Source organism: Notolepis coatsorum, assembly GCF_963971535.1.
Source record: "Notolepis coatsorum genome assembly, chromosome: 5".
Lineage (NCBI taxonomy): Eukaryota > Metazoa > Chordata > Actinopteri > Aulopiformes > Paralepididae > Notolepis > Notolepis coatsorum.
The window spans coordinates 57,416,908-57,441,103 of NC_140169.1; the positions used below are offsets into that span (position 1 = coordinate 57,416,908).

General features: G+C 52.5%; 1 protein-coding gene across 1 annotated transcript in view; it reads left to right on the forward strand.

The window, feature by feature from the left end:
- Window positions 1-4,587: 4,587 nt before the first annotated feature.
- Window positions 4,588-24,196, forward strand: part of LOC311228208 (ankyrin repeat and SOCS box protein 2-like) — a gene marked incomplete at both ends in the record, with an annotated part of 31,157 nt that continues 11,548 nt past the window's right edge. The window contains 3 exons of the mRNA XM_084314119.1: window positions 4,588-4,678; window positions 15,751-15,906; window positions 18,053-18,205. Coding sequence (XP_084170245.1) covers window positions 4,588-4,678; window positions 15,751-15,906; window positions 18,053-18,205 — 400 coding nt within the window. The remainder of the gene's footprint in view (window positions 4,679-15,750; window positions 15,907-18,052; window positions 18,206-24,196) is intronic.

A 24,196-nucleotide genomic window follows, 5' to 3' on the forward strand; every position in this document is an offset into this window, starting at 1 on the left:
TAAAACTATAAATACAAGTTCCTGTGGTCCTGCTATTCACTAGTTTAACACTTAACAGACATTATTTTCTCTTTCCCGACTTATCCCCATGTATCTCAGCTGAGCTAGATGTCTGTGATGCCTGTGATGTCTTCCTCCCTCCACCCCTTCGATCCATGCCCCCTCCCCCCCCCCTCTGTTTTCTCTCCCCAGAAGTTATGCTGTTTCTATGTATAGTGCAACCACGTGTGTGTGTGTGTATGTGCGTGTGTGTGTGTGTGTGTGTGTGTGTGTATGTGTGTGTGTGTGTGTGTGTGTGTGTGTGTGTGTGCGTGTGTGTGTGTGTATGTGTGTGTGTGTGTGTGTGTGTGTGTGTGTGTGAGAGCCAGTGCCACTCCCACCAATAGCCGCAGAAGCAACGAAATGTGCATGTGCAGAAGCAATGTGTCTAACATACTTTGCATCATCGCCATCTCTCTCTATCTCTCTCTATCTCTGCACGTTCAATGATTTTAAGTAGCCAAACGTTAGACTATAAAATTCAGCTTGCTTATGTTCGACATTATGTTTAACCCTTTCACTACCACACGACATGTCTCTAGTGTGGTAGTGAAAGGGTTAACATTCTGTAGTGTGGTAGTGAAAGGGTTAACCCTTTGCCGTGTGGCAGTAAAAGGGTTAACGATAGGTTATGAATATAACCGTAGTTCTATGAATACTAGTGACGCTCAGCGTCATCTGCACTAACCTCACTTCGTGCATATGCACTGAATAAAAACTCACAATGTACCTTTACATACCAACATTCGTCTGGCCACACCCCTATCCGCTACCTACATAAGCAGGTGTGTGGCCCCACACTCGCCTCCTTCCCAATCTTTCACCACAAGGCAAGATCAAAGGCCGCAGTGGCGTCCAGACGCTGAGCGTCAATAGTATTCATAGAACTACGGTTATATTCATAACCTATCGTTCTATATCATACTAGCTTCCGCTCAGCGTCATCTGCACAACGGGAGCTGAGCGGGAGCTTGAAGCTCGACAAATGTACCCCACTGAGGCCCGCCACAACCATCAGAACCGGGGAGGACCGAGCCCCCCGACCCTCCCTAATGGAGGATACCCTCCCTATTGGAGGACGGGAGGGAGACGGATCCGACCGTGCGAAGGGGAACTCGAGCAACTCAACGCACAGGGTGAGCAGACCGTGGCTTAACCCCACGACTACGCACACGCACAACCCGCATGCCACCAGGCAACGAACGGAAGGAACAAACCTCGCTACCGCCCCTAAAATCACGGGGTCAAGAGCAAACTCAACCCCGTGGCAAGGCCGTAGCAGTGGAGCGCGAAGGAAGACCCAGACCCACTGAAGGGACTGGATCCCCCGGAAAAAGGGGGCCCGGAGAGGTCAACGACGCCACAGCATCAAGACCTCACCAGGCGGTCACTAGTGACACCGCCCCCCACATCGCCAGCGTATTCGGACAAGGCCCATCCAAGAGCGGGCCCTTCCCCCCACTAGCACGCCGCCTGGCACACTGACCCTGGCACACTCAGGCAGTCAGCATGGCTGTAACTCGAAGCACTCAAGAGGCTACACTACAGCGGGAGCAGGCAGCGCACCGGGGAGACGACCTCCAGAAGGGGTCGATCCCTCAATCCAGGCAGCAGGCATTTGACCCGAACCTGGAGCACTGCGGACGAGACAGGCACCAAAGGGGTCAACTGAAAACAGCACCCCGGCGGAAGGGGCGTATGCTGGCATTGTTGCGCACCATGACAAAGCCTCCACCAAAAAATCCCGACCCAGAGGGGCCGAGGCAGAGAAGGCTGGGAGTTGACTCTGCTCCAACACACCAGGGAATCAACCACCCTCTTGGTACCACATGCGGTGGTTGTTCCTATAACCCCTCAAGAAAAAACTCCAAAACACACCTGCGGGTATACACTGGCTATACCGCAGTACAAGTGTTTCAGTTTTCAAAACGGGGTTATCCCAGGCCTACGGGTCGACGAAACACAACTTCGGACCGGGCCCGGCGGACCGGGAAGCACACAGGGATGCCAGAGGAGGTCCATAAGACCACCCCAACAGCCCCCTCTTCACCATGCGTAAGAGAGGGGCGAAAAGAATGGAGAACCAGCCCCTTCATGATAGCGCAGGGTACAACATGTACCCAACAAAGGGTCTCCATAACGTAATGTGAAGACCTAATCTTCAGGTCGAGGCAGAAAAAAACCTTTTTCAACCGAGTGTAAGCTGCAGGCCTTGCTTAAGCTCTATAACATGAAAATGTAGCGACCAACAAGACTATAAGTCTAGCCCTCCTATCAAACCCACACTAGCGAAAAGTTCACACATCGTATCCCCATCATATGTAGTGAATAAACACACAGTTTGTAACAAAAACAGTCCCTCCCAGGAGGGACCTTATATTTAACAAAAATCATATGGTGGGCCGGGAAGGGAACATGGGGGACCAACAGAGGGAAAAAGTCACTAGCGACGCCTGCCACAAGCCGCTCGGGACTTGCCACCCCGGGGAGCCCCGGAGGGACAGTAAAGGACTGGAGGCTGGTCATGACGATCCCTACCGTCACCTCCGGGCGTAGATGGGCCGGCTGCAGTGGCGGAGGCGCCCTCTCTCCTCCTGGCCTTCTTCGCTGAAGGGCCAGCAGTGGCGGTGGTAGCATCGGCGGCAGCGGCGGCTTCGGCGGTGGAACCTCGACGACGAGCCTTCCGTCTGACTCCACCGGCGACATCGGGCGGGGGGAAATGAGGCTGGAGCACGGAACGCTCCTCCTGCATTTCCCTGCAGGTTGAGGTCATCAGCTGCAACGCCGACCCGAAGAGCCCAGCATCGGAGAGGGGTGCCGTCAGAAGTGGAGTCCTCTTCCTCTCCGGCACACGCGCCTGCTCCAGCCAAAGGTGGCGCTGGGCTAGAGTGGCAGGGCGCATACTTTCCCAGCGGCGACGGCCTGCAGCTGGATCAGATGCAGGATGGCTCCTGCCGCCTGGGCGAGCTGATCACGTTGCACTTCGGTCAGCTCCGCACCGTCCGTCATTATCCCGGACATGAATCTCGCCAGCTGCGCGATGTTAGACGTGGCAGCCAGAGATTGAGTCGCGGAGATGAATGACTGGTCACTCCAGTAAGCCAACCGCCTCGCCGATTTCCCGTGGGGAACCGGCTTCCGTAACGGCTCCCACACCACCTCAGGACAAAGGAGAGCTGCCATCGGCCTATCAAGCCGAGGCACCCCCTCCTTCATACCTTCTACCAAACCCACCACCCTCGTGACTCGCATGTAGGCGGGGGTGAGGCCCGTGATGTGGGAGACCACCTGTCCCTGACGGACGTAGGCCTCCATCGAGAGGAAAAATGGGCAGACAATGCCCGTCTCTCTCACAGGACGACGTTGCCATAGATGACCTATGAGATCATCAGGGACAGGAACAGGCAGTGGCTGCGGCAGCGGCATGTCGTTTGCGACTGCCGCCGCCGCCATGAGCTCGGGGAACAAAGCACGCAGTTCCCCCTGCATACTTTCCCCCACCGAGCTCGCGTCCCTCACATGCGGCAGACTACTGGTTGCAGAGCCACATTCCGATGTGGCTGATAGCAGGGCATCCCGCCGCTGAGTCAGAGGTTCTAACCCAACATCAGCGTACGAGGGACCCCAAGGAGACCTATCACCCCCCGCCAGTGTAACCTGGACGGGAGGCGGACATGTCTCCACCGGGGCGTCAAACAAGAACCTCTACCATGTAGTCCTCAGTTTCCATCGGCCACGGAGAAGCAGACGCATCCTCATCCGGCTCCAGCAACTCCCCAAAACCAGGCTGTTCGCGTCTACAAGCCACCATCTTACGACGGGAGCGAGCAGACGCAAAAAGTTTGCGTCTCAAATCCTCCGCCACCAGAGGAGCCGGCCGCTCAACAGCGGACGACTCTCCGGCGGCAAAGGAACCAGAGCAGGAACCAGGCCATCTCACAGGAGACGGCGCTGGTGCACCAGCTCCTTGGAGAGGCAAACTCCCTACCGGACGCCTACCGGGCGCGGATGCCGTCCACGACTGTGGCGGCAACCCCGCTCCAAGACGCACGGCAGAGGAGGAAATGAAGAACCGCTGGTGAAGGGTAACGTTGCTAGCGCGACCCTCCGAGGTAAACATTATGACTTAGCTTTTTTCTTTGTAAAAGTATGAGAGAAAGAAAAAGCAAGAAAAAATGTAAACACGTAACTCAACTTTCTTCAGCTTAATACCCTTGTCAAGTGATTGGTATACAGGCACTTTCTTGTGGTGAAAGTGAAGAAGGAGGCGAGTGTGGGGCCACACACCTGCTTATGAAGGTAGCGGATAGGGGTGTGGCCAGACGAATGTTGGTATGTAAAGGTACATTGTGAGTTTTTATTCAGTGCATATGCACGAAGTGAGGTTAGTGCAGATGACGCTGAGCGGAAGCTAGTATGATATAGAACCTTCTGTATTGTCGCAGTGAAAGGGTTAACCATTTGGTAGTGTGGTAGTGAAAGGGTTAATAGTTAATGATGACTGCTTTGCATTCATGACACATTCTTGTTCAACACTATAGGTCCATCATGGCTGTCACTAATATGGCTGCCATTAGTAGTCTGGCGAACCCCACCCTGGATTTCACAGCAGACTACGGCCTCTACAGCGACCTCTCTGGTGAAGAGCTGGTACTACAGCTGGCTCTTGAACTCAGCCTCGCTGAGACAGAACGTCCTCCAAGAAGCCCCGTTCAGGACAGACAGCGACCGACACCTGAGGCTGCACAGAGCCCGGCGAGCCCAAACCCTACACGAGCCAATCCACCACCTGCGAACCCTATCTCAGCACACCCCCAATCTGGGAATTCAATCTCAGCACACCCCCCACCTGGGAATCCAATCTCAGCACACCCCCCATCTGGGAATCCAATCTCAGCACCCCCCCCATCTGGGAACCCTATCTCAGCACACACACCCTCTGGGAATCCAATCTCAGCACACACACCCTCTGGGAACCCTATCTCAGCACACCCCCCATCTGGGAATCCAATCTCAGCACCCCCCCCATCTGGGAACCCTATCTCAGCACACCCCCCATCTGGGAATCCTGTCCTTGCTCACCGAAAAAAGTATGTTTACCTTTATTTCCCTTGGGTTGGAATTGAAAGGTTCTGTATTATAGAACGTGTATTGCCTTGTCTTTGATTTTAGCAGAATGAAAATGTTCTCTTAATGCTCCGTGCCGCGTCATTAGTGTTATACTGTATGAAGGGAAAAACAAACTGTTACAAAAGCAGATCAGAGATCAGACAGTGGCTCAGGAGGTAGAGGAGCAGTCGTCTGGTAATCGGAAGGTTCCCCGGTTCGATTTCCACTTCCTGGGCAGCGTGTGTCGAAGTGTCCTTGAGCAAGACACTTAACCCCTAATTGCTCCCGATGAGCAGGTTGGCACCTTGCAGTCACCTCCACCGTCGGTGTGAGAATGTGTGAGTGTGAGGAACAACATTGTAAAGCGCTTTGGATAAAAGCACTATATAAATGCACCATTTACCATCAGAACTTCATCTTAAACTATGCATTTTGAGATATCCTGGTGCCACACATTTCACTCTAGAACTATAGTATTTATTGTGCAACTCATTCGATTATTTTATTACATTTTTAACGCCAGTTTTTTCTTTTCTTTTTTTTTATCTTTTTCCCCCTCCTTTTTCCTCCGATTTTCTCCCATCCCAATGTTAGTCGTTATGCCAATTCCCAATTCCCTTCCTGGTCGCTGCGCACTTACCCCCCACAGTCGGTCTGGGAGAGTGGAGGCTATCACGTGCTTCCTCCGACACACGTCCAGCCAATCAACCGCTTCTTTTCACCTGGCAGCGCGGACTCTCACTGAGAGGGTGTAACGTGTGGAAGGATCACACTACCCCCCTTAGATCCTATCCGCGCTGAGCAGGCGCCCCGACCGAACTGTAGGAGTCGCTGTTTACAACGACCCGGACCCACTCCGCCAGCTTCTCCCACTCTCTAATACTGCCAATTGTATTAGTGCAGACGGCCAGCCAAGCTGGTGACAACCCCGGAGCTGTGAGCTGGATTCGAACAAGCGAATCCAGCGTCTCCGGTGTTGGTGACGAACGCAATCTCCCCTACGCCACCTGACCGCCTTTTAAAGCCAGTTTTAAATGTTTTGACCTATCAACACACTAACCTTGGTCCATACAGTACATAGCCTACAAAGACTGAGATAAGCCTATTAATTATATACAAGATGATACACATATACAACATAAACTATATACTGTATACAAGCTGCTACACCTAAACTTGACTTGGTTGGTTGATGGAAGTCCGATGAAGACTGATGGATGAGTGTATATTGCTTGCTCTGAAATCATCAACTGTTTTTCCCTCTCTCTTCTAGAGAATTCGGTACCTTGCACTCACTGATAGTGAATGGAGATCTACAAGCTTTGATGGGCAGAATCAGAAGCGACCCCAACAGCGCAATAGAGCCAGACAGTGAAGGCTGGATAGCTCTTCATGAGGCTGCATCTTTTGGTCAACTGCAATGCCTTAAGGTTTTGCTAGAAGGTGAGAGTAATCTCTTAGGAGCATCATTATTAATTCTTTGGATGGTGTTACAAAGGATCAGATTAAACCGAATATATATATTTATTGATTGATATATATTGCATAATATTTGTATATCGTTTGATATCCCTTGTATATTCCTTGTACATATACACGGAATATCCCTTTAGCCTAGTACAGACCATAATATTTCATTCTCCTATTGGACAGCGGTCCACAGGCGCCAAGGCCATGCCTCCAGAGTCAGGTTCAAAGCCACCGTCAAGACATGTCTGTACATGCCCGGCTTTGCCCAAGAATACGAGACAGAAATAAGGTTGGCACTAGATTATTCCCCGTACATATAAATATGGCGCAGGTGAATACAGAAGTAGTTCGAGTTCGAGTTACCCAAGTGAAGCCTCACCACGATACAACGTGCTGTGAAGTGGGCCCGTTTTGCCCCAAAATAGAGTCTTGTCTTATCCTAATACGTTTGTTCAACGTATCGTTCGCTCCTTACTAGTAAAGCCTTCATCACGAGTCAACGACCAAGTGAAGTGAGCAACCGTGTGTCTAAATAGAGCACTTATAGCCGCGTGCGAATAGGATAGTAAAGTGTCAGAGCCTAGTTGAATAACGTCAAGTTCAACCCAGTTAATGTGAAGTACCGCGCACCGGAGTATCTACAACGGTGAATGCAGAGCCCCTTTCCGGCTGGATTATTATTATTATTGCTTTGGACCAGGCTGTTGGAGCGGAGAAGAATCGTCTACACCCACTACTGTGGGATTTATCTGCCCGTGAGGAACATCACTCGAGCCCGTCTCTATTGGAGAGGCTGGCCGGCTTTCACCTGTGCTGCAGGCATACTGGGATTACAGCTGCTGCTTTTCGTCTGCCGATCAGGGAGTAATATACCGCCTCCCATAGCAGGAGCCTATTGAGTCCCCGCTGATCCAGACTTTGCATTCGAACATTTCCTCCCCCTGCTGGCTTACAACCGGTGGGAACCCCCCTACCAGAATCTCCCGCTGCCTCCCCAGAGTACCATAGATATAATTCTTAATATTCATGTTGTATGATTACCTCCTGCGTGACCAGAGAATGGACATTCATTATTGATTTGCCTACGCACATTCCTTTGCCTTATAAGCGCATTCAAAGTAAAATAGAGAAGTATATTATGTACCTTTTGCTGCAATAAATACTTAAATACAACTTTGTGTGGAACCGATTTCATTGTGGGGAAGTGTTCATCATCATATACTTGTGTACGGTATGGCCAGTAGTAATGTACATAAGACGGTAGTGGTTTAATGATACCATACTTATTAATACAGTCAGGGAATTGTACCCCTCAGTTACAATTGGTCCTTCGAGCCGGAGATAAGAATTAGCGTAATATTAATATAATATTAATATTAACATGGCCGATGATGAACACTCCACAAACGGTTCTCCTAAGCTAGATCGCCCGGAACGCAGACGGCAGCCACCTCTTCACCTAGAGGACTACGTTGTCAGTCCAATACCTAGCTTTAAAAGGAAGTTAAATACGGATAAAGTAACTAAGGCGGATAGTAAAATTATGTCCAACCCTACCGACCAGGCTACCCCGCCAGTAGAGACCCTAGTGGGTTCTAACGTAACTGACCAAGCTCACGGGGGGGACCAGGAGGGACATGACATGACTTTACCCCCAGACAACGCCAACGGGACAGTCCCCGGAGAGCTCCAGGATAAAGAAAGCGCTCCAGGGACGGAACCCGACCCACTACCAGAAGAGAGGCGCGCCCAGGAGACTGACCTCGAGGCGCGCCCAGAGAACAGATCTCCAACGAGCACTGCCGGAAGCCGATCACCTCCGCCGGTGTCTTCCCCCAGCGAAGCGGACAAGATGCTGGCGCAGGCACTCATCGCCACCCTGGCAGCCTCCACCGAACGCGATCGACTTCAAGCGCAACAGACGCGCGAGCGCGAACATTCTGCAACCGAGCGAGAGCGCTTCCAGGCGCAACAAAGGAGTGAAGACGACCGCATAAGACTGGAGACCAGACGCCTTCAGACGGAAGAGAACATTGAAAGAAGCCGCGCCGATGCACAGCACGCCGCCGCCAATGCACAGCGCGACGTCGCAAATGCACAGCTCCACGCCGCCCAGGCCAGTGCCAATGCACAGCGCGACGCCGCCAATGCCCACCGCGAAGCAGCACGCGACGCAGCCCATGCCCAGCGCGAGGCAGAGCGCGACCGGCTGCAGGCGCAGCTGATGGACAAATTGGTTGCCATGGCGACACCCCCTCTCTCCGCACGGAGCTCCCGGAGATCGTCACGACAAGGGTCTAGGACACATTCCCCTACCCGACCAAGCGACCCGGGACCCCGCCAACAGGAGGATCCTGTCCACGTCTCCGAACCCCCTCCCCGGCCGGTCCATACGAGACCCAGCAACCGGGAAGAACCGGACCACGCCGAGAGACTGAACAGAAGACTCCAGGTCCTAGCAGAGGAAGAGGAAGAGGAAGAGGAGGAATGTCAAGCCGACCAGCAGCAACGTACTCTGGACCAGGAGGCCCAGTACAGCCCCGACCAGCAGCAACGTACTCTGGACCAGGAGGTCCAGTACAGCCCAGACGTCAGCCCCGAGGCCCTGCGCTACAAACCCCCGACTCAACTCACGGGTGAGTTTGACGCACCGCCAGCCCCGAAGAACAGCACCTGGGTACCCGGCCCTTGGTACCCACCAAGTACCAGCCCAAGACGACACGTAAGAGGAGACTCGCCTAGGAGGCCTCTCCCCCAACGCTCACCGATGTGCCAGTCATCCATGGCATCGTACCTTGGCACACCGACGTTCCCGGACTTCACACACGAGAACAGAGCACAGTACACAGAGCTACGAATGTGCTTAGAGACTATGCTGTCCGACGTACCAGATGAACCGTACAAGTATGCTATCCTACTCAAGCACCTGAAGGTGCCCAGAGCGCACAATATAGCGCTGGCATATTCCAGCTCTACTACCCCATACACCGCGGCTCTAGTAGCCCTCGACCAACGTTATGGACGCATATGGGACTATGTGATACAGGAGATAAGAGACATTGACCGTCTCCCCCCAGCCAGAGACAACAGAGCATTAGATGACCTCTCTATCAAGGTACAGTCCCTGGTAGGGATGCTGGGGGCCCAAAAGGAAAAGGGAATCTATGAACTGTACGCTAACTCTAATGTAGAGAGGATATTAGAGAAGCTCCCTCCCGCCCGACAAGAGCGCTTCAGGCGGCAGAGAGACCACCGCGACCCCAACGGCCCAGAGGCATCCCTCCTAGACCTATCTGAGTTCCTCGCCAGGGAGGTCAGTAGCCTACGACTCGACACGTTCGTATGGAGTGGACCAAGCCCAAGACTCGGACCTCGGGGATCAACAGACAACCGCCGGTTGGTGACCGTTATGCACCAAGCCGAATCAGTACCACAGCACAGGAACCACAACACCCCCTCGACGAAAGAGGACCAGTGGAAGATTGAGTGCCAGTACTGTGAGGGAGAACATCGGCTGTACCACTTTCGGGAAGCTGACCACGGACGAGGTGAGTCAGTGGATCAAGGACCACCGCCGCTGCTTCCGCTGCACGCGCAGCCACCTAGCAGCTGAGTGCCGCTTGAAGAAGAAGTGCAGCAGGTGCGGTGGCACCCACTTGGAGGTCCTGCATGACATCAACAGGCGTCAGCCAGGACAACAGAGTGGGCCCGTCGCGGTAATGTACCATGCCGAGGCGGTGGCACCAGTACCGAAGAGCCACCAGACCGCTCCCTACTGTACCTACTGCGACGGCGGACACTGGCTGGCACAGTGCGCCGAATATAAGACACTGAACCCCGTCCAAGTTGACCAGTGGCGTGAGGCGGCCCAGGCGGGCGCTGCTTACCGCGCAGGGGCGGCCCAGGCGGGCGCCGCTTACCGCGCAGCACGGTGCGGAGCCCACCAGAAGATCCAAGGCAACCGACCAACAGGAGTGCTCCACATTGACCAGCATAGCGGGACCCCCCGAGTGCTCCTCAAAGTGGTCAGAGTGCTCCTGAGCTACGAGGACAAGGTCCTGGACACTTACGCCGTCCTGGACGATGGGTCTGAAAAGACTCTCCTCCTCGCTTCCGCAGCAGCCCAGTTGGGCCTGCGGGGTGTCAAAGATACCATGACCATACGCACCATCAGAAGGGACCAGAAGACCATAAAAGGTGAAAAGGTCTCCTTCAAGATAGCAGCGGTGGACCAGCCCGAGAAGCAGTATAGTATAACCAACGTCTTCACCAGCCACGACATAGGCCTGTCACAGTACACCTACCCCATCCCACAGCTGATGGCTAAGTATGTGCACCTACGTCAACTACCTATACCGCTTATCGACGGCGCCACACCGACCCTGCTCATCGGCTCCGACCACGCGGACCTCATTCTCCCAATTGAGGCGGCCCACATCGGACCCAAAGGATGCCCAGTCGCGGTTCAGACCCGACTGGGATGGACGCTCCAGGGCCCCCTCTACGGACTTGACAGTCAACCCACGTCTACACGCTGCCTACACACAAAGGCGAGCGACACCGGCCACTCCCTCGTACAGCAGAGGCTATTGACATTAAGCGAGAGGCCTGTGAGAGAACCGTGGGCACCAGAGGGAGTTCGGAACTCCACCCCCCTCAGCTGCGCTTCAGACGTAGCTGACCTCGAACCCAGCACCCCAAGCGACTCCTTGACGGGGCGGCCGGCACCGGCCCCTCCTCAGACGGGGTACAGAGCAAACAAGAGAAACAGACGGAGGAGGAGGAGGCACAGCCAAGCACAGATCAAAGCAGTCTCAGGCCCGCTTCCTCCTAAGCCCCCTTTCATCCCGTCCAGTCGTCATGACCATAGACCAGTCACTACCCCGAGCTGCGTGGCCGGCCGGCCGCGTAAGCAAAGTGACCACTGGTGCCGACGGAAAGGTCAGAGCGGCAGAATTGCTCGTCCAAGGACGGATCTACACCCGACCCGTGGCGAGGCTAATAGAACTGCCAAGGCTCCCCGATACTATCGATGACGACCATGACCCCATGACTTTGTGAACTGCCCGACCCCTCACAACAGACATTGAGTAGTGGACAGTGCGGTTAATCTGTCTCTGCTTAGCTAATTAGGTGGGACTAATTAGGAGGCGGCTGTTACAAAGGATCAGATTAAACCGAATATATATATTTATTGATTGATATATATTGCATAATATTTGTATATCGTTTGATATCCCTTGTATATTCCTTGTACATATACACGGAATATCCCTTTAGCCTAGTACAGACCATAATATTTCATTCTCCTATTGGACAGCGGTCCACAGGCGCCAAGGCCATGCCTCCAGAGTCAGGTTCAAAGCCACCGTCAAGACATGTCTGTACATGCCCGGCTTTGCCCAAGAATACGAGACAGAAATAAGGTTGGCACTAGATTATTCCCCGTACATATAAATATGGCGCAGGTGAATACAGAAGTAGTTCGAGTTCGAGTTACCCAAGTGAAGCCTCACCACGATACAACGTGCTGTGAAGTGGGCCCGTTTTGCCCCAAAATAGAGTCTTGTCTTATCCTAATACGTTTGTTCAACGTATCGTTCGCTCCTTACTAGTAAAGCCTTCATCACGAGTCAACGACCAAGTGAAGTGAGCAACCGTGTGTCTAAATAGAGCACTTATAGCCGCGTGCGAATAGGATAGTAAAGTGTCAGAGCCTAGTTGAATAACGTCAAGTTCAACCCAGTTAATGTGAAGTACCGCGCACCGGAGTATCTACAACGGTGAATGCAGAGCCCCTTTCCGGCTGGATTATTATTATTATTGCTTTGGACCAGGCTGTTGGAGCGGAGAAGAATCGTCTACACCCACTACTGTGGGATTTATCTGCCCGTGAGGAACATCACTCGAGCCCGTCTCTATTGGAGAGGCTGGCCGGCTTTCACCTGTGCTGCAGGCATACTGGGATTACAGCTGCTGCTTTTCGTCTGCCGATCAGGGAGTAATATACCGCCTCCCATAGCAGGAGCCTATTGAGTCCCCGCTGATCCAGACTTTGCATTCGAACATTTCCTCCCCCTGCTGGCTTACAACCGGTGGGAACCCCCCTACCAGAATCTCCCGCTGCCTCCCCAGAGTACCATAGATATAATTCTTAATATTCATGTTGTATGATTACCTCCTGCGTGACCAGAGAATGGACATTCATTATTGATTTGCCTACGCACATTCCTTTGCCTTATAAGCGCATTCAAAGTAAAATAGAGAAGTATATTATGTACCTTTTGCTGCAATAAATACTTAAATACAACTTTGTGTGGAACCGATTTCATTGTGGGGAAGTGTTCATCGTCATATACTTGTGTACGGTATGGCCAGTAGTAATGTACATAAGACGGTAGTGGTTTAATGATACCATACTTATTAATACAGTCAGGGAATTGTACCCCTCAGTTACAGATGGCATTGCATAAGCATCAGCTATTCTTCCTGGGATCACAAAAGATATATAAACAAAATGAATATATTAAGGTGTGATATATAACCTACCTACACTCAATGACCCAAGATGGCGGCACACGACACAACGCGAGGCTCGGCGTCTCTCCAGGTTTTGTAAATTAGCGGCAAAAAAGCTAGCTCCCGTGATCACAAGTAGAAGAGGGGTACGCACGGAGGACTGAGCGCTAAGCTAAAGCTAGCCCCCCCCCCCCCCTGCCGTGACCCAGAGGGGTACGCATGGAGGACTGAGCGCTAAGCTAAAGCTAGCCCCCCCCCCCCCTGCCGTGACCCAGAGGGGTACGCACGGAGGACTGAGCGCTAAGCTAAAGCTAGCCCCCCCCCCCCCCTGCCGTGACCCAGAGGGGTACGCATGGAGGACTGAGCGCTAAGCTAAAGCTAGCCCCCCCCCCCCCCTGCCGTGACCCAGAGGGGTACGCATGGAGGACTGAGCGCTAAGCTAAAGCTAGCTCCCAGCCCCCTGCCGTGACCCAGAGGGGTACGCATGGAGGACTGAGCGCTAAGCTAAAGCTAGCTCCCCGCCCCCTGCCGTGACCCAGAGGGGTACGCATGGAGGACTGAGCGCTAAGCTAAAGCTAGCCCCCCCCCCCCCCCCCTGCCGTGATCATAAGCAGAAGAGAGGTACGCATGGAGGACTGAGCGCTAAGCTAAAGCTAGCTCCCCGCTGCCTATCTTTTCCCAGCCTGTTCGTCGCTACCGTGTGATCTCTGGGGAAGAAAATGGATGAACTGCGACTGCAGATCATTAATCATGAATGGATTGTCATGTAATCAAATCAAATCAAATCAAATTTATTTATAAGGCCCAACAACACACGTTAATGTCCCCATGGGCCGTACAAGTCTTCTTTAAAAAAGTCAAGAAGAAAACATAACAATAGGTCAAGAATAGAACAAGGACACCATAAGGTCCAACAAATTTAAAATAAATGCAAATAGATGAAAGAATGCAAGCACTCCCAGACATACCCCACGCGAAGGTAAGGAAAAACTCACTAAAACCTAACAATAGGAAAAAATTCTCCACAGGCAGTGTGGAGGAGAGAAACCTTAGAAGGGCCATTCAAGGGGGGATCTCCCTTCTTAGATGTCGGTGATAGTAGTGTTGCAGACGGACAGTTGGTAAGCATGCACTCAAGTGTGTAGTGATTGAAACACAGATGAGTGCATGCAATAGCAACTGAACATTTTGAAAGATTACAGATAGAGCTGATAGCGATAGCAACTGAACATTTTGAAAGATTGAAGATAGAGCTGATAGCGAATCTATTTGAGGCACAGGGGCGGCGCAGAGAGGGTCGCCTCCTCCCCGTCTTAATGACGGGACATTCAACACTCCGGTCATTGCTCAGGGACAGCCGGAGACAGGGAGATAGGGGGCGGCGCAGAGAGGGTCGCGAACTCCTCGACATCATCGCGGGACGTCCGGCACTCCGGTCACCACTACGAGACCTCCGGAGACAGGGGGGCACGCAGAGGGGGTCGCAACCTCCCGGCCTTCTTCACGGGACGTCCGACATTCCGGTCAGCACTCCAATCTTGGCCAAGACCCCGAGGCATCCATCACCTTAGTCAACGCTAGGAGACGGGCGCTCAGAGAGATGGGGGAGGAAAGGGGGGGGGGAGGGGGGGAGGGAGGGGGGGAAGGGGGGGGTGGGGAAGAGTTAGAGAGTTCCCATGTTTGTGGTGCTGCAAAAGAGCAGACATGTAGTACCCTGTAGTGCCATGTAGTACCATGTAGTACCCTGTAGTGCCATGTAGTACCCTGTAGTAGCCTGTAGTGCCAAGTAGTACCATGTAGTACCCTGTAGTGCCATGTAGTACCATGTAGTACCCTGTAGTACCCTGTAGTGCCCTGTAGTGCCATGTAGTGCCATGTAGTACCCTGTAGTACCCTGTAGTGCCATGTAGTACCATGTTTACAAGGAGAAATAGGACAATTACAGAACATCTTAAAGCCACTTAAAGGTGCTATAGATCAGGGGTTCCCAAAGTGGGGGTCGCAAGCCGCAGATGATAAAAAATTTAAAAAAATAAAAATAAAAGAGAGATTTCCAAAAAATATACGATTTTTTTTTTTTTTAATGCAGTCAGGCCACTGAACTTAGAATCAGGCCAGGCCAATAGTTAGATAACCTAGGTGGGGAACAACCAGGAGATCACTGCAACCCACACAAGTTGGAGAACTGTCTCTCTCTATCTCTCTTGCTCACTCACACACACACACACACACACACACACACACACACACACACACACACACACACACACACACACACACACACACACACACACACACACACACACACACACACACACACACACACACACACACACACACACACACACACACACACACACTTCCCATACTTCATTTCCCCACATGAAATGCACCTGATTGGATAAATGACATGCTGGTGCTCTAGTGCGTCATCTAGTGGCTGAACGTTTTCTATAGCACCTTTAAACACTAATATCGTCAACCTAACTTGACCATGAATGTGTGCTACTATCCAACGAAGCCATTTTGATGAAAATACTTCGCCGATGGTAAAATAGTTAACATTTCGCGTGACTCTGCTGGGGTGAAATACTTGTTTTTTTCTGCCCACAGCCCATCCCGCCACGTTGAATAAAGTCAGTTCAAACGGTCAGACTCCTCTCCTCCTGGCTGTTGGCAAAGAGCGCGTATCGTGTGTGGAGCATCTTCTCCAACGCGGCGCAGATCCCAACCTCTCCAACAACGACGGAGAGAACCCTCTGTTCAGAGGTACAGTAGCAAACTTCATATTTGTGGGAGGACCCTCACTTCAAATGTATCAAACCTTTTTGCTTCCGCTAACCACCATAGGATCCTATTTCGTAAAGACTATATACAGTAGTCAATGGCAAAGAGACAAATAATAGTTTGGTCCCATTTGAGTTGTGCCATGAATTACAATGTTGGAAATTAATTCAAATTAAATACTTGTTGTTGACCGATTTGAAAAATATGAAAGAATTCAGCTCCTTGGCCTCCTGTCGTCCTCCTGTCAAGTTTCATCCAAATCGGGTTGAAACTAGGAGTTATGGCTGGTGCAGGCACGCACGCACGCACACACACACACACACACACACACACACACACGCACGCACGCACGCACACACACACACACACACACACACACACACACACACACACACACACACACACACACACACACACACACACACACACACACACACGCACACGCACACGCACGCACGCACGCACGCACGCACGCACACACACACACACACACACACGCACACACGCACACACGCACGCACGCACGCACGCACACACACACACATGTCCACATAAAGACAATGTTTAAAGGACACAAATATTATCAGTGCACTTGTACATTGTGGGTTATTCTGATACAATTGTGCCCAAATTGACAATGGCAACCAAAGTTACACACACACACATGGATGATGAACCTTACCTGACAATCAACACACAGCTCATGGATACAGATAGCAGCGTCTTCTCCAAATTGCCCGGCTGCCAATAATTGCTGACACTGAGCAATATCTTGCTAATTGTTTGGCTCTTCTCTTCGGAAGACCGGCCCTCTGAAGGCCTCTAACACCCAACTTATGGACATGACCCAGGCTTCCAAATATGAAGACTAAAAGTTTACAGTTGTAGCCGAGTTGTGATATGGTATGGTCTAACAGTTGATATTTTAACATTTTGGTTGTAAAGGCTTCCGACTGTAGTCAAACGTGCAACCAACTTCTAGGATGAGAACCTCTCTGTTATTCTCATTAACAACAACAACATCGGGGGTGTTTGCTGAAATATCAGAGAACACACACACACACACACACACACACACACACACACACACACACACACGGATAGGAGTGATTGCATTACCCCCTTGCCAGTGCTTTGCATGTGCAAGTGTGATAATCCATAATAAACCATCTTCCATTGTATGAAAGCAGCTTCCAGCTGTGCTTGTAATGAAGCTCTTGGTGGTTAGGAAATGTAGTCAACAACACGGGGTGTCTAGTCAGGACACGGGAGGCAGGAACGTTCTTTGATGAGTTTTATTATCAATGGTCAGACAGATGCACAGGTGGTCTACTTCTATTTCCCATTAACACGGTGGGAGTATGTGTGTGTGTGTGTGTGTGTGTGGTTCTAAATGGGGAGGAAACAAAGACATCAGCGTTACTAGTACTCATTAATCAGTCTGTTATATACTATACAATATACTGTTGCTACAAGTAACATAAACCTCACGAGTGGAACTACCAATGGAGATAAGCAGTGCTTTACCTATACTAGTTACAGGGATAAACTGTGCTAAACAGATACTAGATACTATACTCAACAACATAGATTATACCCAATAGGCTAGATTATCACTATAAACATACTGGTAAATTGCTTCCTAAACAGCTGGTAGAATTATAACATTAGTATAGGCCTTAACCATATAAATCACCAACAATAACTAAGCGTCCTCATCATACACATATTTAACACTTACTTGTGATCAGGGACGCACACATGAACTGAAGGAATCTCTAAGCCCACTAGTATATATGGATGCTGGCTATCGACAGACATGTCTAGACATGTCTGAGGCATCCTGCTGCAGAACAGCAGAGCAGCCCCCCACAGCCTTTATGTCTGACTGAGAGGCGTCCCGCTGCAGAACAGCAGAACAGCAGCACAGCACCCCACAGTCCTTATGTCTGCCCAGTCCTTGGGCCTTTTGTACAGCCGCCCCCTAATCCACGGTGTGGATTAGTTCATGGAAAGGCTCAACTGTCTTCCGGAGTCGTTGTCGGGGCGTCCTCTGGGATGGCTGGTAACTCAATAAGCTTGGCCACTGGTCTGGTGTAGGTCCTATCGTCCACCTGCACCTCTGCAGACCGCACCTTCCCGTCGGCACTCCTGATGGTCTTCGTGACCCGTCCTACAGGCCACAGTGCTCTAGGTAGCCTCTGGTCAATCACCATCACCACCGTGCCGACAGTGAGGTTCTCTGTGTCCTTCACCCATTTCTGCCTGGACTGCAAGGAGGGTAAGTAGTTATGCAGGAAGTGGGTCCAGAACTGGTCGGCTAACACCTGACTGTGTCGCCATCTTCTCCGGCTGAGGATTTCGGATTCAGGGTACACCACTGGAGGGAGTGAGGAGTCGGGCCGCCCCATGAGGAGGTAGTTGGGGGTCACCGCGTCCACGTCGGCTACATCTGTCGACACATATCCCAGCGGCTTGGAGTTGAGGATTCCTTCTACCTCAGTCAGTACTGTCCGCAGGACTTCTTCGGTCACTGTCTGTGCTCCAAGAGAAACGTAGAGTGCAGCCTTGATGGACTTGACTTCCCGCTCCCAGGCCCCGCCAAAGTGGGGTGCATTTGGGGGGTTGAACTGGAAGCGGATCTGGCGCTTTGCCAGTTGGGTCTGCAGCTCTTTACCCATGTTCTGGAAACTTGCTCTGAGCTCCGATTCTCCTCCACGGAAGTTGGTCCCACGGTCGGAGAGGAGTTCGAAGGGGTTTCCTCGTCGTGCCACAAACCTTCTGAGCGACATAAGGAATGAGTCGGTATCCATGTTGTGTAGCACGTCTAGGTGGACACACCTAGTGGTCATACACTTGAAAACTATTCCCCATCTTTTCTCAGTACCCCGACCTCGCTTGACCTGAAACGGGCCGAAGCAATCCACTCCTGTTGAGTAGAATGGAGGCTTCATGAGGCGGAGACGGCATGGGGGCAGATCTGCCATCTTGGGAATAGACGGCTTTGCCCTCCACTTTTGGCACTCCGGGCAGAATCGCTGATGGCGGCGCACTGCTTCACGCCCTCTGAGGATCCAGAACTTGCGCCGGAGTTCAGCAAAGACCCTCTCGGCTCCAGGATGGAGTAGCTTGTTGTCGTACTGTCGTATGATGAGCTTAGTGACAGGATGCTTGGGTTCTAGCAGGATTGGGTGCACAGTGTCTTCCTCCAGGCTGGTGGAACGGCGCAACCTACCGCCTACGCGGATAAGGCCTTTAGGTACGTCGTACTCTGGGGCAAGTGCCAGGAGCCTACTGTTGGGTGGAATCACTTTCCCGGTTTGTAGGCACTTGATTTCTTCTGAGAAGCTATCACCTTGTGCTCTCTGAAGGATTCTGAGTTCTGCCTCGGCATAGTCGTCCGCACTGGGGGCACTTGACGGAGACGCCGCCCCGTGCAGTGATCTACTTGTGGCCTCAAGGAGGTCTTCGAAGGTGGAATGGTCTTCTGTGGTTGGGGTCTTTGGAGCCGAAAGGGTTGAAGTGAGGCCACAGAACACAGGCTTCCTTGTCTCCGTCTCATCCAGAACTTCTGTGACCGAGGGTCTGAGTGGCCAACCTGTGCGTGGTTGTTGGAGGAAGGCGGGACCATGACTAAACTGATTTGGCTTGGCTAGGTCAGACACTGTCATTCCTCTGGTGATAGTGTCTGCTGGGTTATTCTTTGTGTCCACGTACCTCCATGACCGGTGGTCGGTCAGTTCTTGTATCTCAGATACGCGGGTCCCGACAAACACCTTGTATCGGCATGACTCGGACTGTATCCAGGTAAGCACTGTGGTGGAGTCGGACCACAACACCGCCTCTTTCAACTTAAGAGTGAGCTCTCTCTGGATCAGTTGGGCAAGTTGGGCTCCTGTCAGAGCGGCACAAAGCTCGAGGCGGGGTATTGACTGTTGTTTTTTCGGTGCTACTCTAGAGCGAGCTAGCATGAAGGATACGTGGACCTGGCCTTGGAGGTCTTCGCCACGCAGGTAGGCGACTGACCCATAGGCGGACTCGGAAGCATCACAGAAGACGTGGAGCTCGAGGGTGAGCGCACTTACGTCGACGTCTGGTGGGAAGTAGCACCGGGAGAGGCTGACTGTTGGGAGCTGTGGGAGCTCTTCTTCCCATGTGGTCCAGGCTTGCAGGATATCGGCCGGTAAGTGTGGGTCATCCCAGTCGCGGTCTTTGGCCCATAGTTTCTGGACCAAGACTTTGGCCCTTGTGGTGAAGGGCAGGATGCGACCTAGGGGGTCATACTGGCTTGCTAGTATCTTGTAGATATTTCTCATAGTCGTCTGGCTTGGGGAGACCGGGCGATGTCTGTAGTGGAGCGTGTCCTCCATGAAGTGCCAACTGAGTCCTAGTGTCATTTCTTGAGCTTCCCCGTGGGTCTGGGAGACCCATCTCTCACTGCTATCTGCCTTGGCCTCTTTGGGCAGGTTGCCGATCACCTCTGGCTGGTTGCTGGCCCACTGGCGGATCTCGAAGCCACCTGTGGCTAGGAGGGCTCTCAGCTTGTTCACGAGGCTGCTTGCCTCTTCTTTGGTGGGCAGACTCTGCAGACAGTTATCCACATAGAAACACTGTTCTACACTGTGGCGAACATCCTCTTGGCTAGACTCGATGACATGTCTCTGGAGGGCAAAGGTTGCACAGCAGGGGCTGCATCTTGTCCCGAAGGGCAGGACCTCCCACTGGTACACTGATGGAGGTTCGTCTGTCTTTAGGTTCCTCCAGAGGAACCTCAGTAGGGGCTTGTCTCTGTCCAACAGGCGAACCTGATGGAACATTCCCTTGATGTCCCCACTTATGGCGACTCGATGCTCTCTGAATCGCAGGAGGACTCCAAGGAGTGAGGGTCCCAGTGTTGGGCCTGGAAGGAGGTAGTTGTTCAGGTTCTGCCCGCCGTACTGGAAACTGCAGTTGAAGACAATCCGGTCTTTGCCGTTGTGCCTGACCATGTGATGGGGCAGGAACCATGACTCTTCAGATGCGTCGGCCTGGCTGGGGTTAATCTTGGTGATGTACCCAGCTATCTCTAGCTTATTGATCTCCTCTTGGTAGGCAGATGCACGCTGTGGATCTTGAGTTAGCCTCTTCTCTGTGTTCTGCAGGTTCTTCATTACGACTTCCTTTGAAACTTGCAGCTTGGGCATGGTTTGGACTCGCAGGAGGGGGGTGGCATACCGCTGCACTCCGTTGACCTCTACACGGGTGGTCTCGGCCTCCAACAGCTCCGCTGAGTACTTGTCCTGTTTGGATCTGTTCACTAACCTCTCGCTCTTGAAAGGCAGTGTATCCAGCTGCCACAGCCGTTCGACCTGGCTGAATAGCTCGGCAGCCGGGGAGGAAGCAGCAGTGAAGAAGCACTGTGTGGTCTGAAGCTGTTGCTGCATGTACTTTGCTGGGCCTTGGAGTGTCCAGCCGAGGTTAGTCTTGACTGCCGCAGGGCCACCGTGGGGCCCCAGATGCACCGGCTCGATCGGTACGATCAGGTTGGCGTGATCAGATCCAATCAGGAGGGTTGGCTGAGCTCCGTCGATTGGTGGAATCACCAAGCCTCGCAGATGGCGATACTTCTCCTGGAGCTGGGTGACTGGGTAGCTGTACTGAGACAGACCTAGCTGTTCACCGGTGAAGGCACCTTGAATAGGGAACCTTTTCCTTGGTTCGGATACTGGGGCGATGGCGAAGGAGACACGTGAGCCTGACAGGGTCTTGGCGTCTTGGCGGATAGTGCGAAGGGTCAAGTCTTCCGCTTGACCCTGTATTCCCAGGTGGCGTGCTGCTGAAGCGAGCAGGATGGTTCTCTCTGAGCCATCATCCAGCACTGCGTAGGTGTTGAAGACTCTGTCCATGTAGTGCAGGTTGACTCTGACGATCTTCAGGAGCACTCGGTTGTATCCGTTTGGCTGATCCAGGTAGTGAGTCTCTGCTGTTGAGGTGATGGTGGGCTCGTTCCCACTTCTCTGGTTAACCTCATGCAGGACGGAGAGGTGTTTGGACTTACAGAGTCGACACGGCTTCTTCAGGTCGCAGGCAGAGGCTAGGTGAGGACGACCGCATCTCCAACACCTTCTCTTGGCTTTGATCCAGTCCACTATCTCCCCTCTGGTCAGCTTAGCGAAGCGTTCGCATTGGCTGAGGTAGTGTTCTGACTCGCAGTAGGGGCAGTATATCCTTCCCTTCCCTTGGGTCTGGACAGGTTGATATACCTTGGAGGGCCTTTCGGGTGGAGGATCTTGGGGGTTGTCTGTACCATGCATCACCGTAGTGACCTTTATCTTGGACTGATACTTGGGGTCTCTCCTGTCATTCTCACTGTGAGCATGAAGGGAGGGCTCAATGTCCAGGCATCTGCCTTCTACCCTCAGCCACTCTGCGAAGTCAGTGAGGGACAGCTTCGTCTTGTCTGGGTTCTCCCTGTACTGTTGACGACGGAACCTCTCTTGTTGGTGTTTGGGAAGCCTGTTGAGGAGGCGCTTCACGTTTGAGCCACAATGGAGTTCCTCGTGACCTTCGCCTTGAAGGGACCTCAGCATCCCGACTAGCGACTGCACTCTGATGGCGAATTCGTCGAGGGCTCTATCGTCTCGAATGGGTGGTAAGCGTTCCATGTCCTCTATCTCCTTCAGAGCAAACTGGTATGGGCGTCCGTATCGCTCGTCCAGTGCCCTCAGAGCTTCCAAGTAGGGCATACTTGACTCTGCGTAAGCCAGCACCAGGCGGTGGGCACGCGGCACCTTTATATGCTTCAGCAGAATGGCATACTTGTAGTGCTCGGAATGAGAAGGATTGAGGAGTGTACTGAGGGAAAGGCGTAGTTCCACGTATTGGGCTCTATCCTCCTTGTTAAAGTCCGGGAATGTTGGACCTTCTATATTGGGGGGTGCATGCTGGTATACTGTGGAGGGATATGGTCTCGCTATGACTGGGTTCCCTTGGTAGGCGAGGTAGGGCACATACGGAGGTTGGTGTGCTGACTGGTGTGCAGACTGAGGCAGGTGCTGATGCATGGGTTGCTGCATGACCTGAGGTGTCGCCCAGGTTGGTGGCGGGTAACTCTGCTGAGGCTCATTCCTTTCCTCGTACTTGCGGCTAGGCGGAGCCACATTGGATGTGCTTCGTGGGTTCGGGTAGGAGGTCGGTGGCCAGTATGAGGGTCCGCTTCTTGCCAGGCCCTCTGATTGCGGCAGGTTCTGGGTTGGCCTATTGGGCTGGCTGGGCTGACGAGAGGAGCCTTGGTTATGTTGGTTCTCCTGCTTGCAAGCCTGAAGGCCGTGGGGTACTTTGATTGCACGTTGGAGGGGGTGAGTGGCTCGGCTGAGAGGTGGGGGAAGTGTCCACTCTGGCTCATGGATACTCAAATCTTCTAGCTGGTCGGTTAGTTCTGCAGCCATACTTAGGTGATCCTCGGCTGGGGAATAGTGAGGTGCACGGGCAGGGGAGAACTGCGGTTTGCCTACTCTTTCTGGGTGGAGTTGGCGGACTGGAGTCTGTTGCCGTGATGACCTCCTTGACGACTGAGCTGAGGGTCGGGAGGAATGGTGCTGCAGAACAAGCTCCACTGCAGCTATACTTGGGTGATCCTCGGCTGGGGAGTAGTGAGGTGCACGGGCAGGGGAGACCTGCGTTTCGCCTACTCTTTCTGGGTGGAGTTGGCGAACTGGAGTCTGATGCCGTGATGACCTCCTTGATGACTGAGTTGAGGATCGGGAGGAATGGTGCTGCAGAACAAGCTCCAAAAGCTCGGTTTGCTTCTGAGCCGTCTCACTCTGTTGCCGCGCAGTCTCCAGAACTTGGTGCATTATTGTTTCGTGCACATTCTGCATTGGTGGCATGGGGGATGTGCCTCTAGCGGGACTGGGCTGTGCTTTATCCTCTTCATGCCTGCGCAGCTGCTCTGTGTCACGCTGGCGTGTACTGTCCACTAGGTAATCGTCTAGCCATCTCGGGCGCTGCACGGTGCGTCTGGGGCGCACGGATGGTGAAGCGGGGAGGCTCATCCCTCCTTGACTGGTTGCCATATCGTTGACTCTATCCGGCTCGAAGGACCATTTGTAATGAAGCTCTTGGTGGTTAGGAAATGTAGTCAACAACACGGGGTGTCTAGTCAGGACACGGGAGGCAGGAACGTTCTTTGATGAGTTTTATTATCAATGGTCAGACAGATGCACAGGTGGTCTACTTCTATTTCCCATTAACACGGTGGGAGTATGTGTGTGTGTGTGTGTGTGTGGTTCTA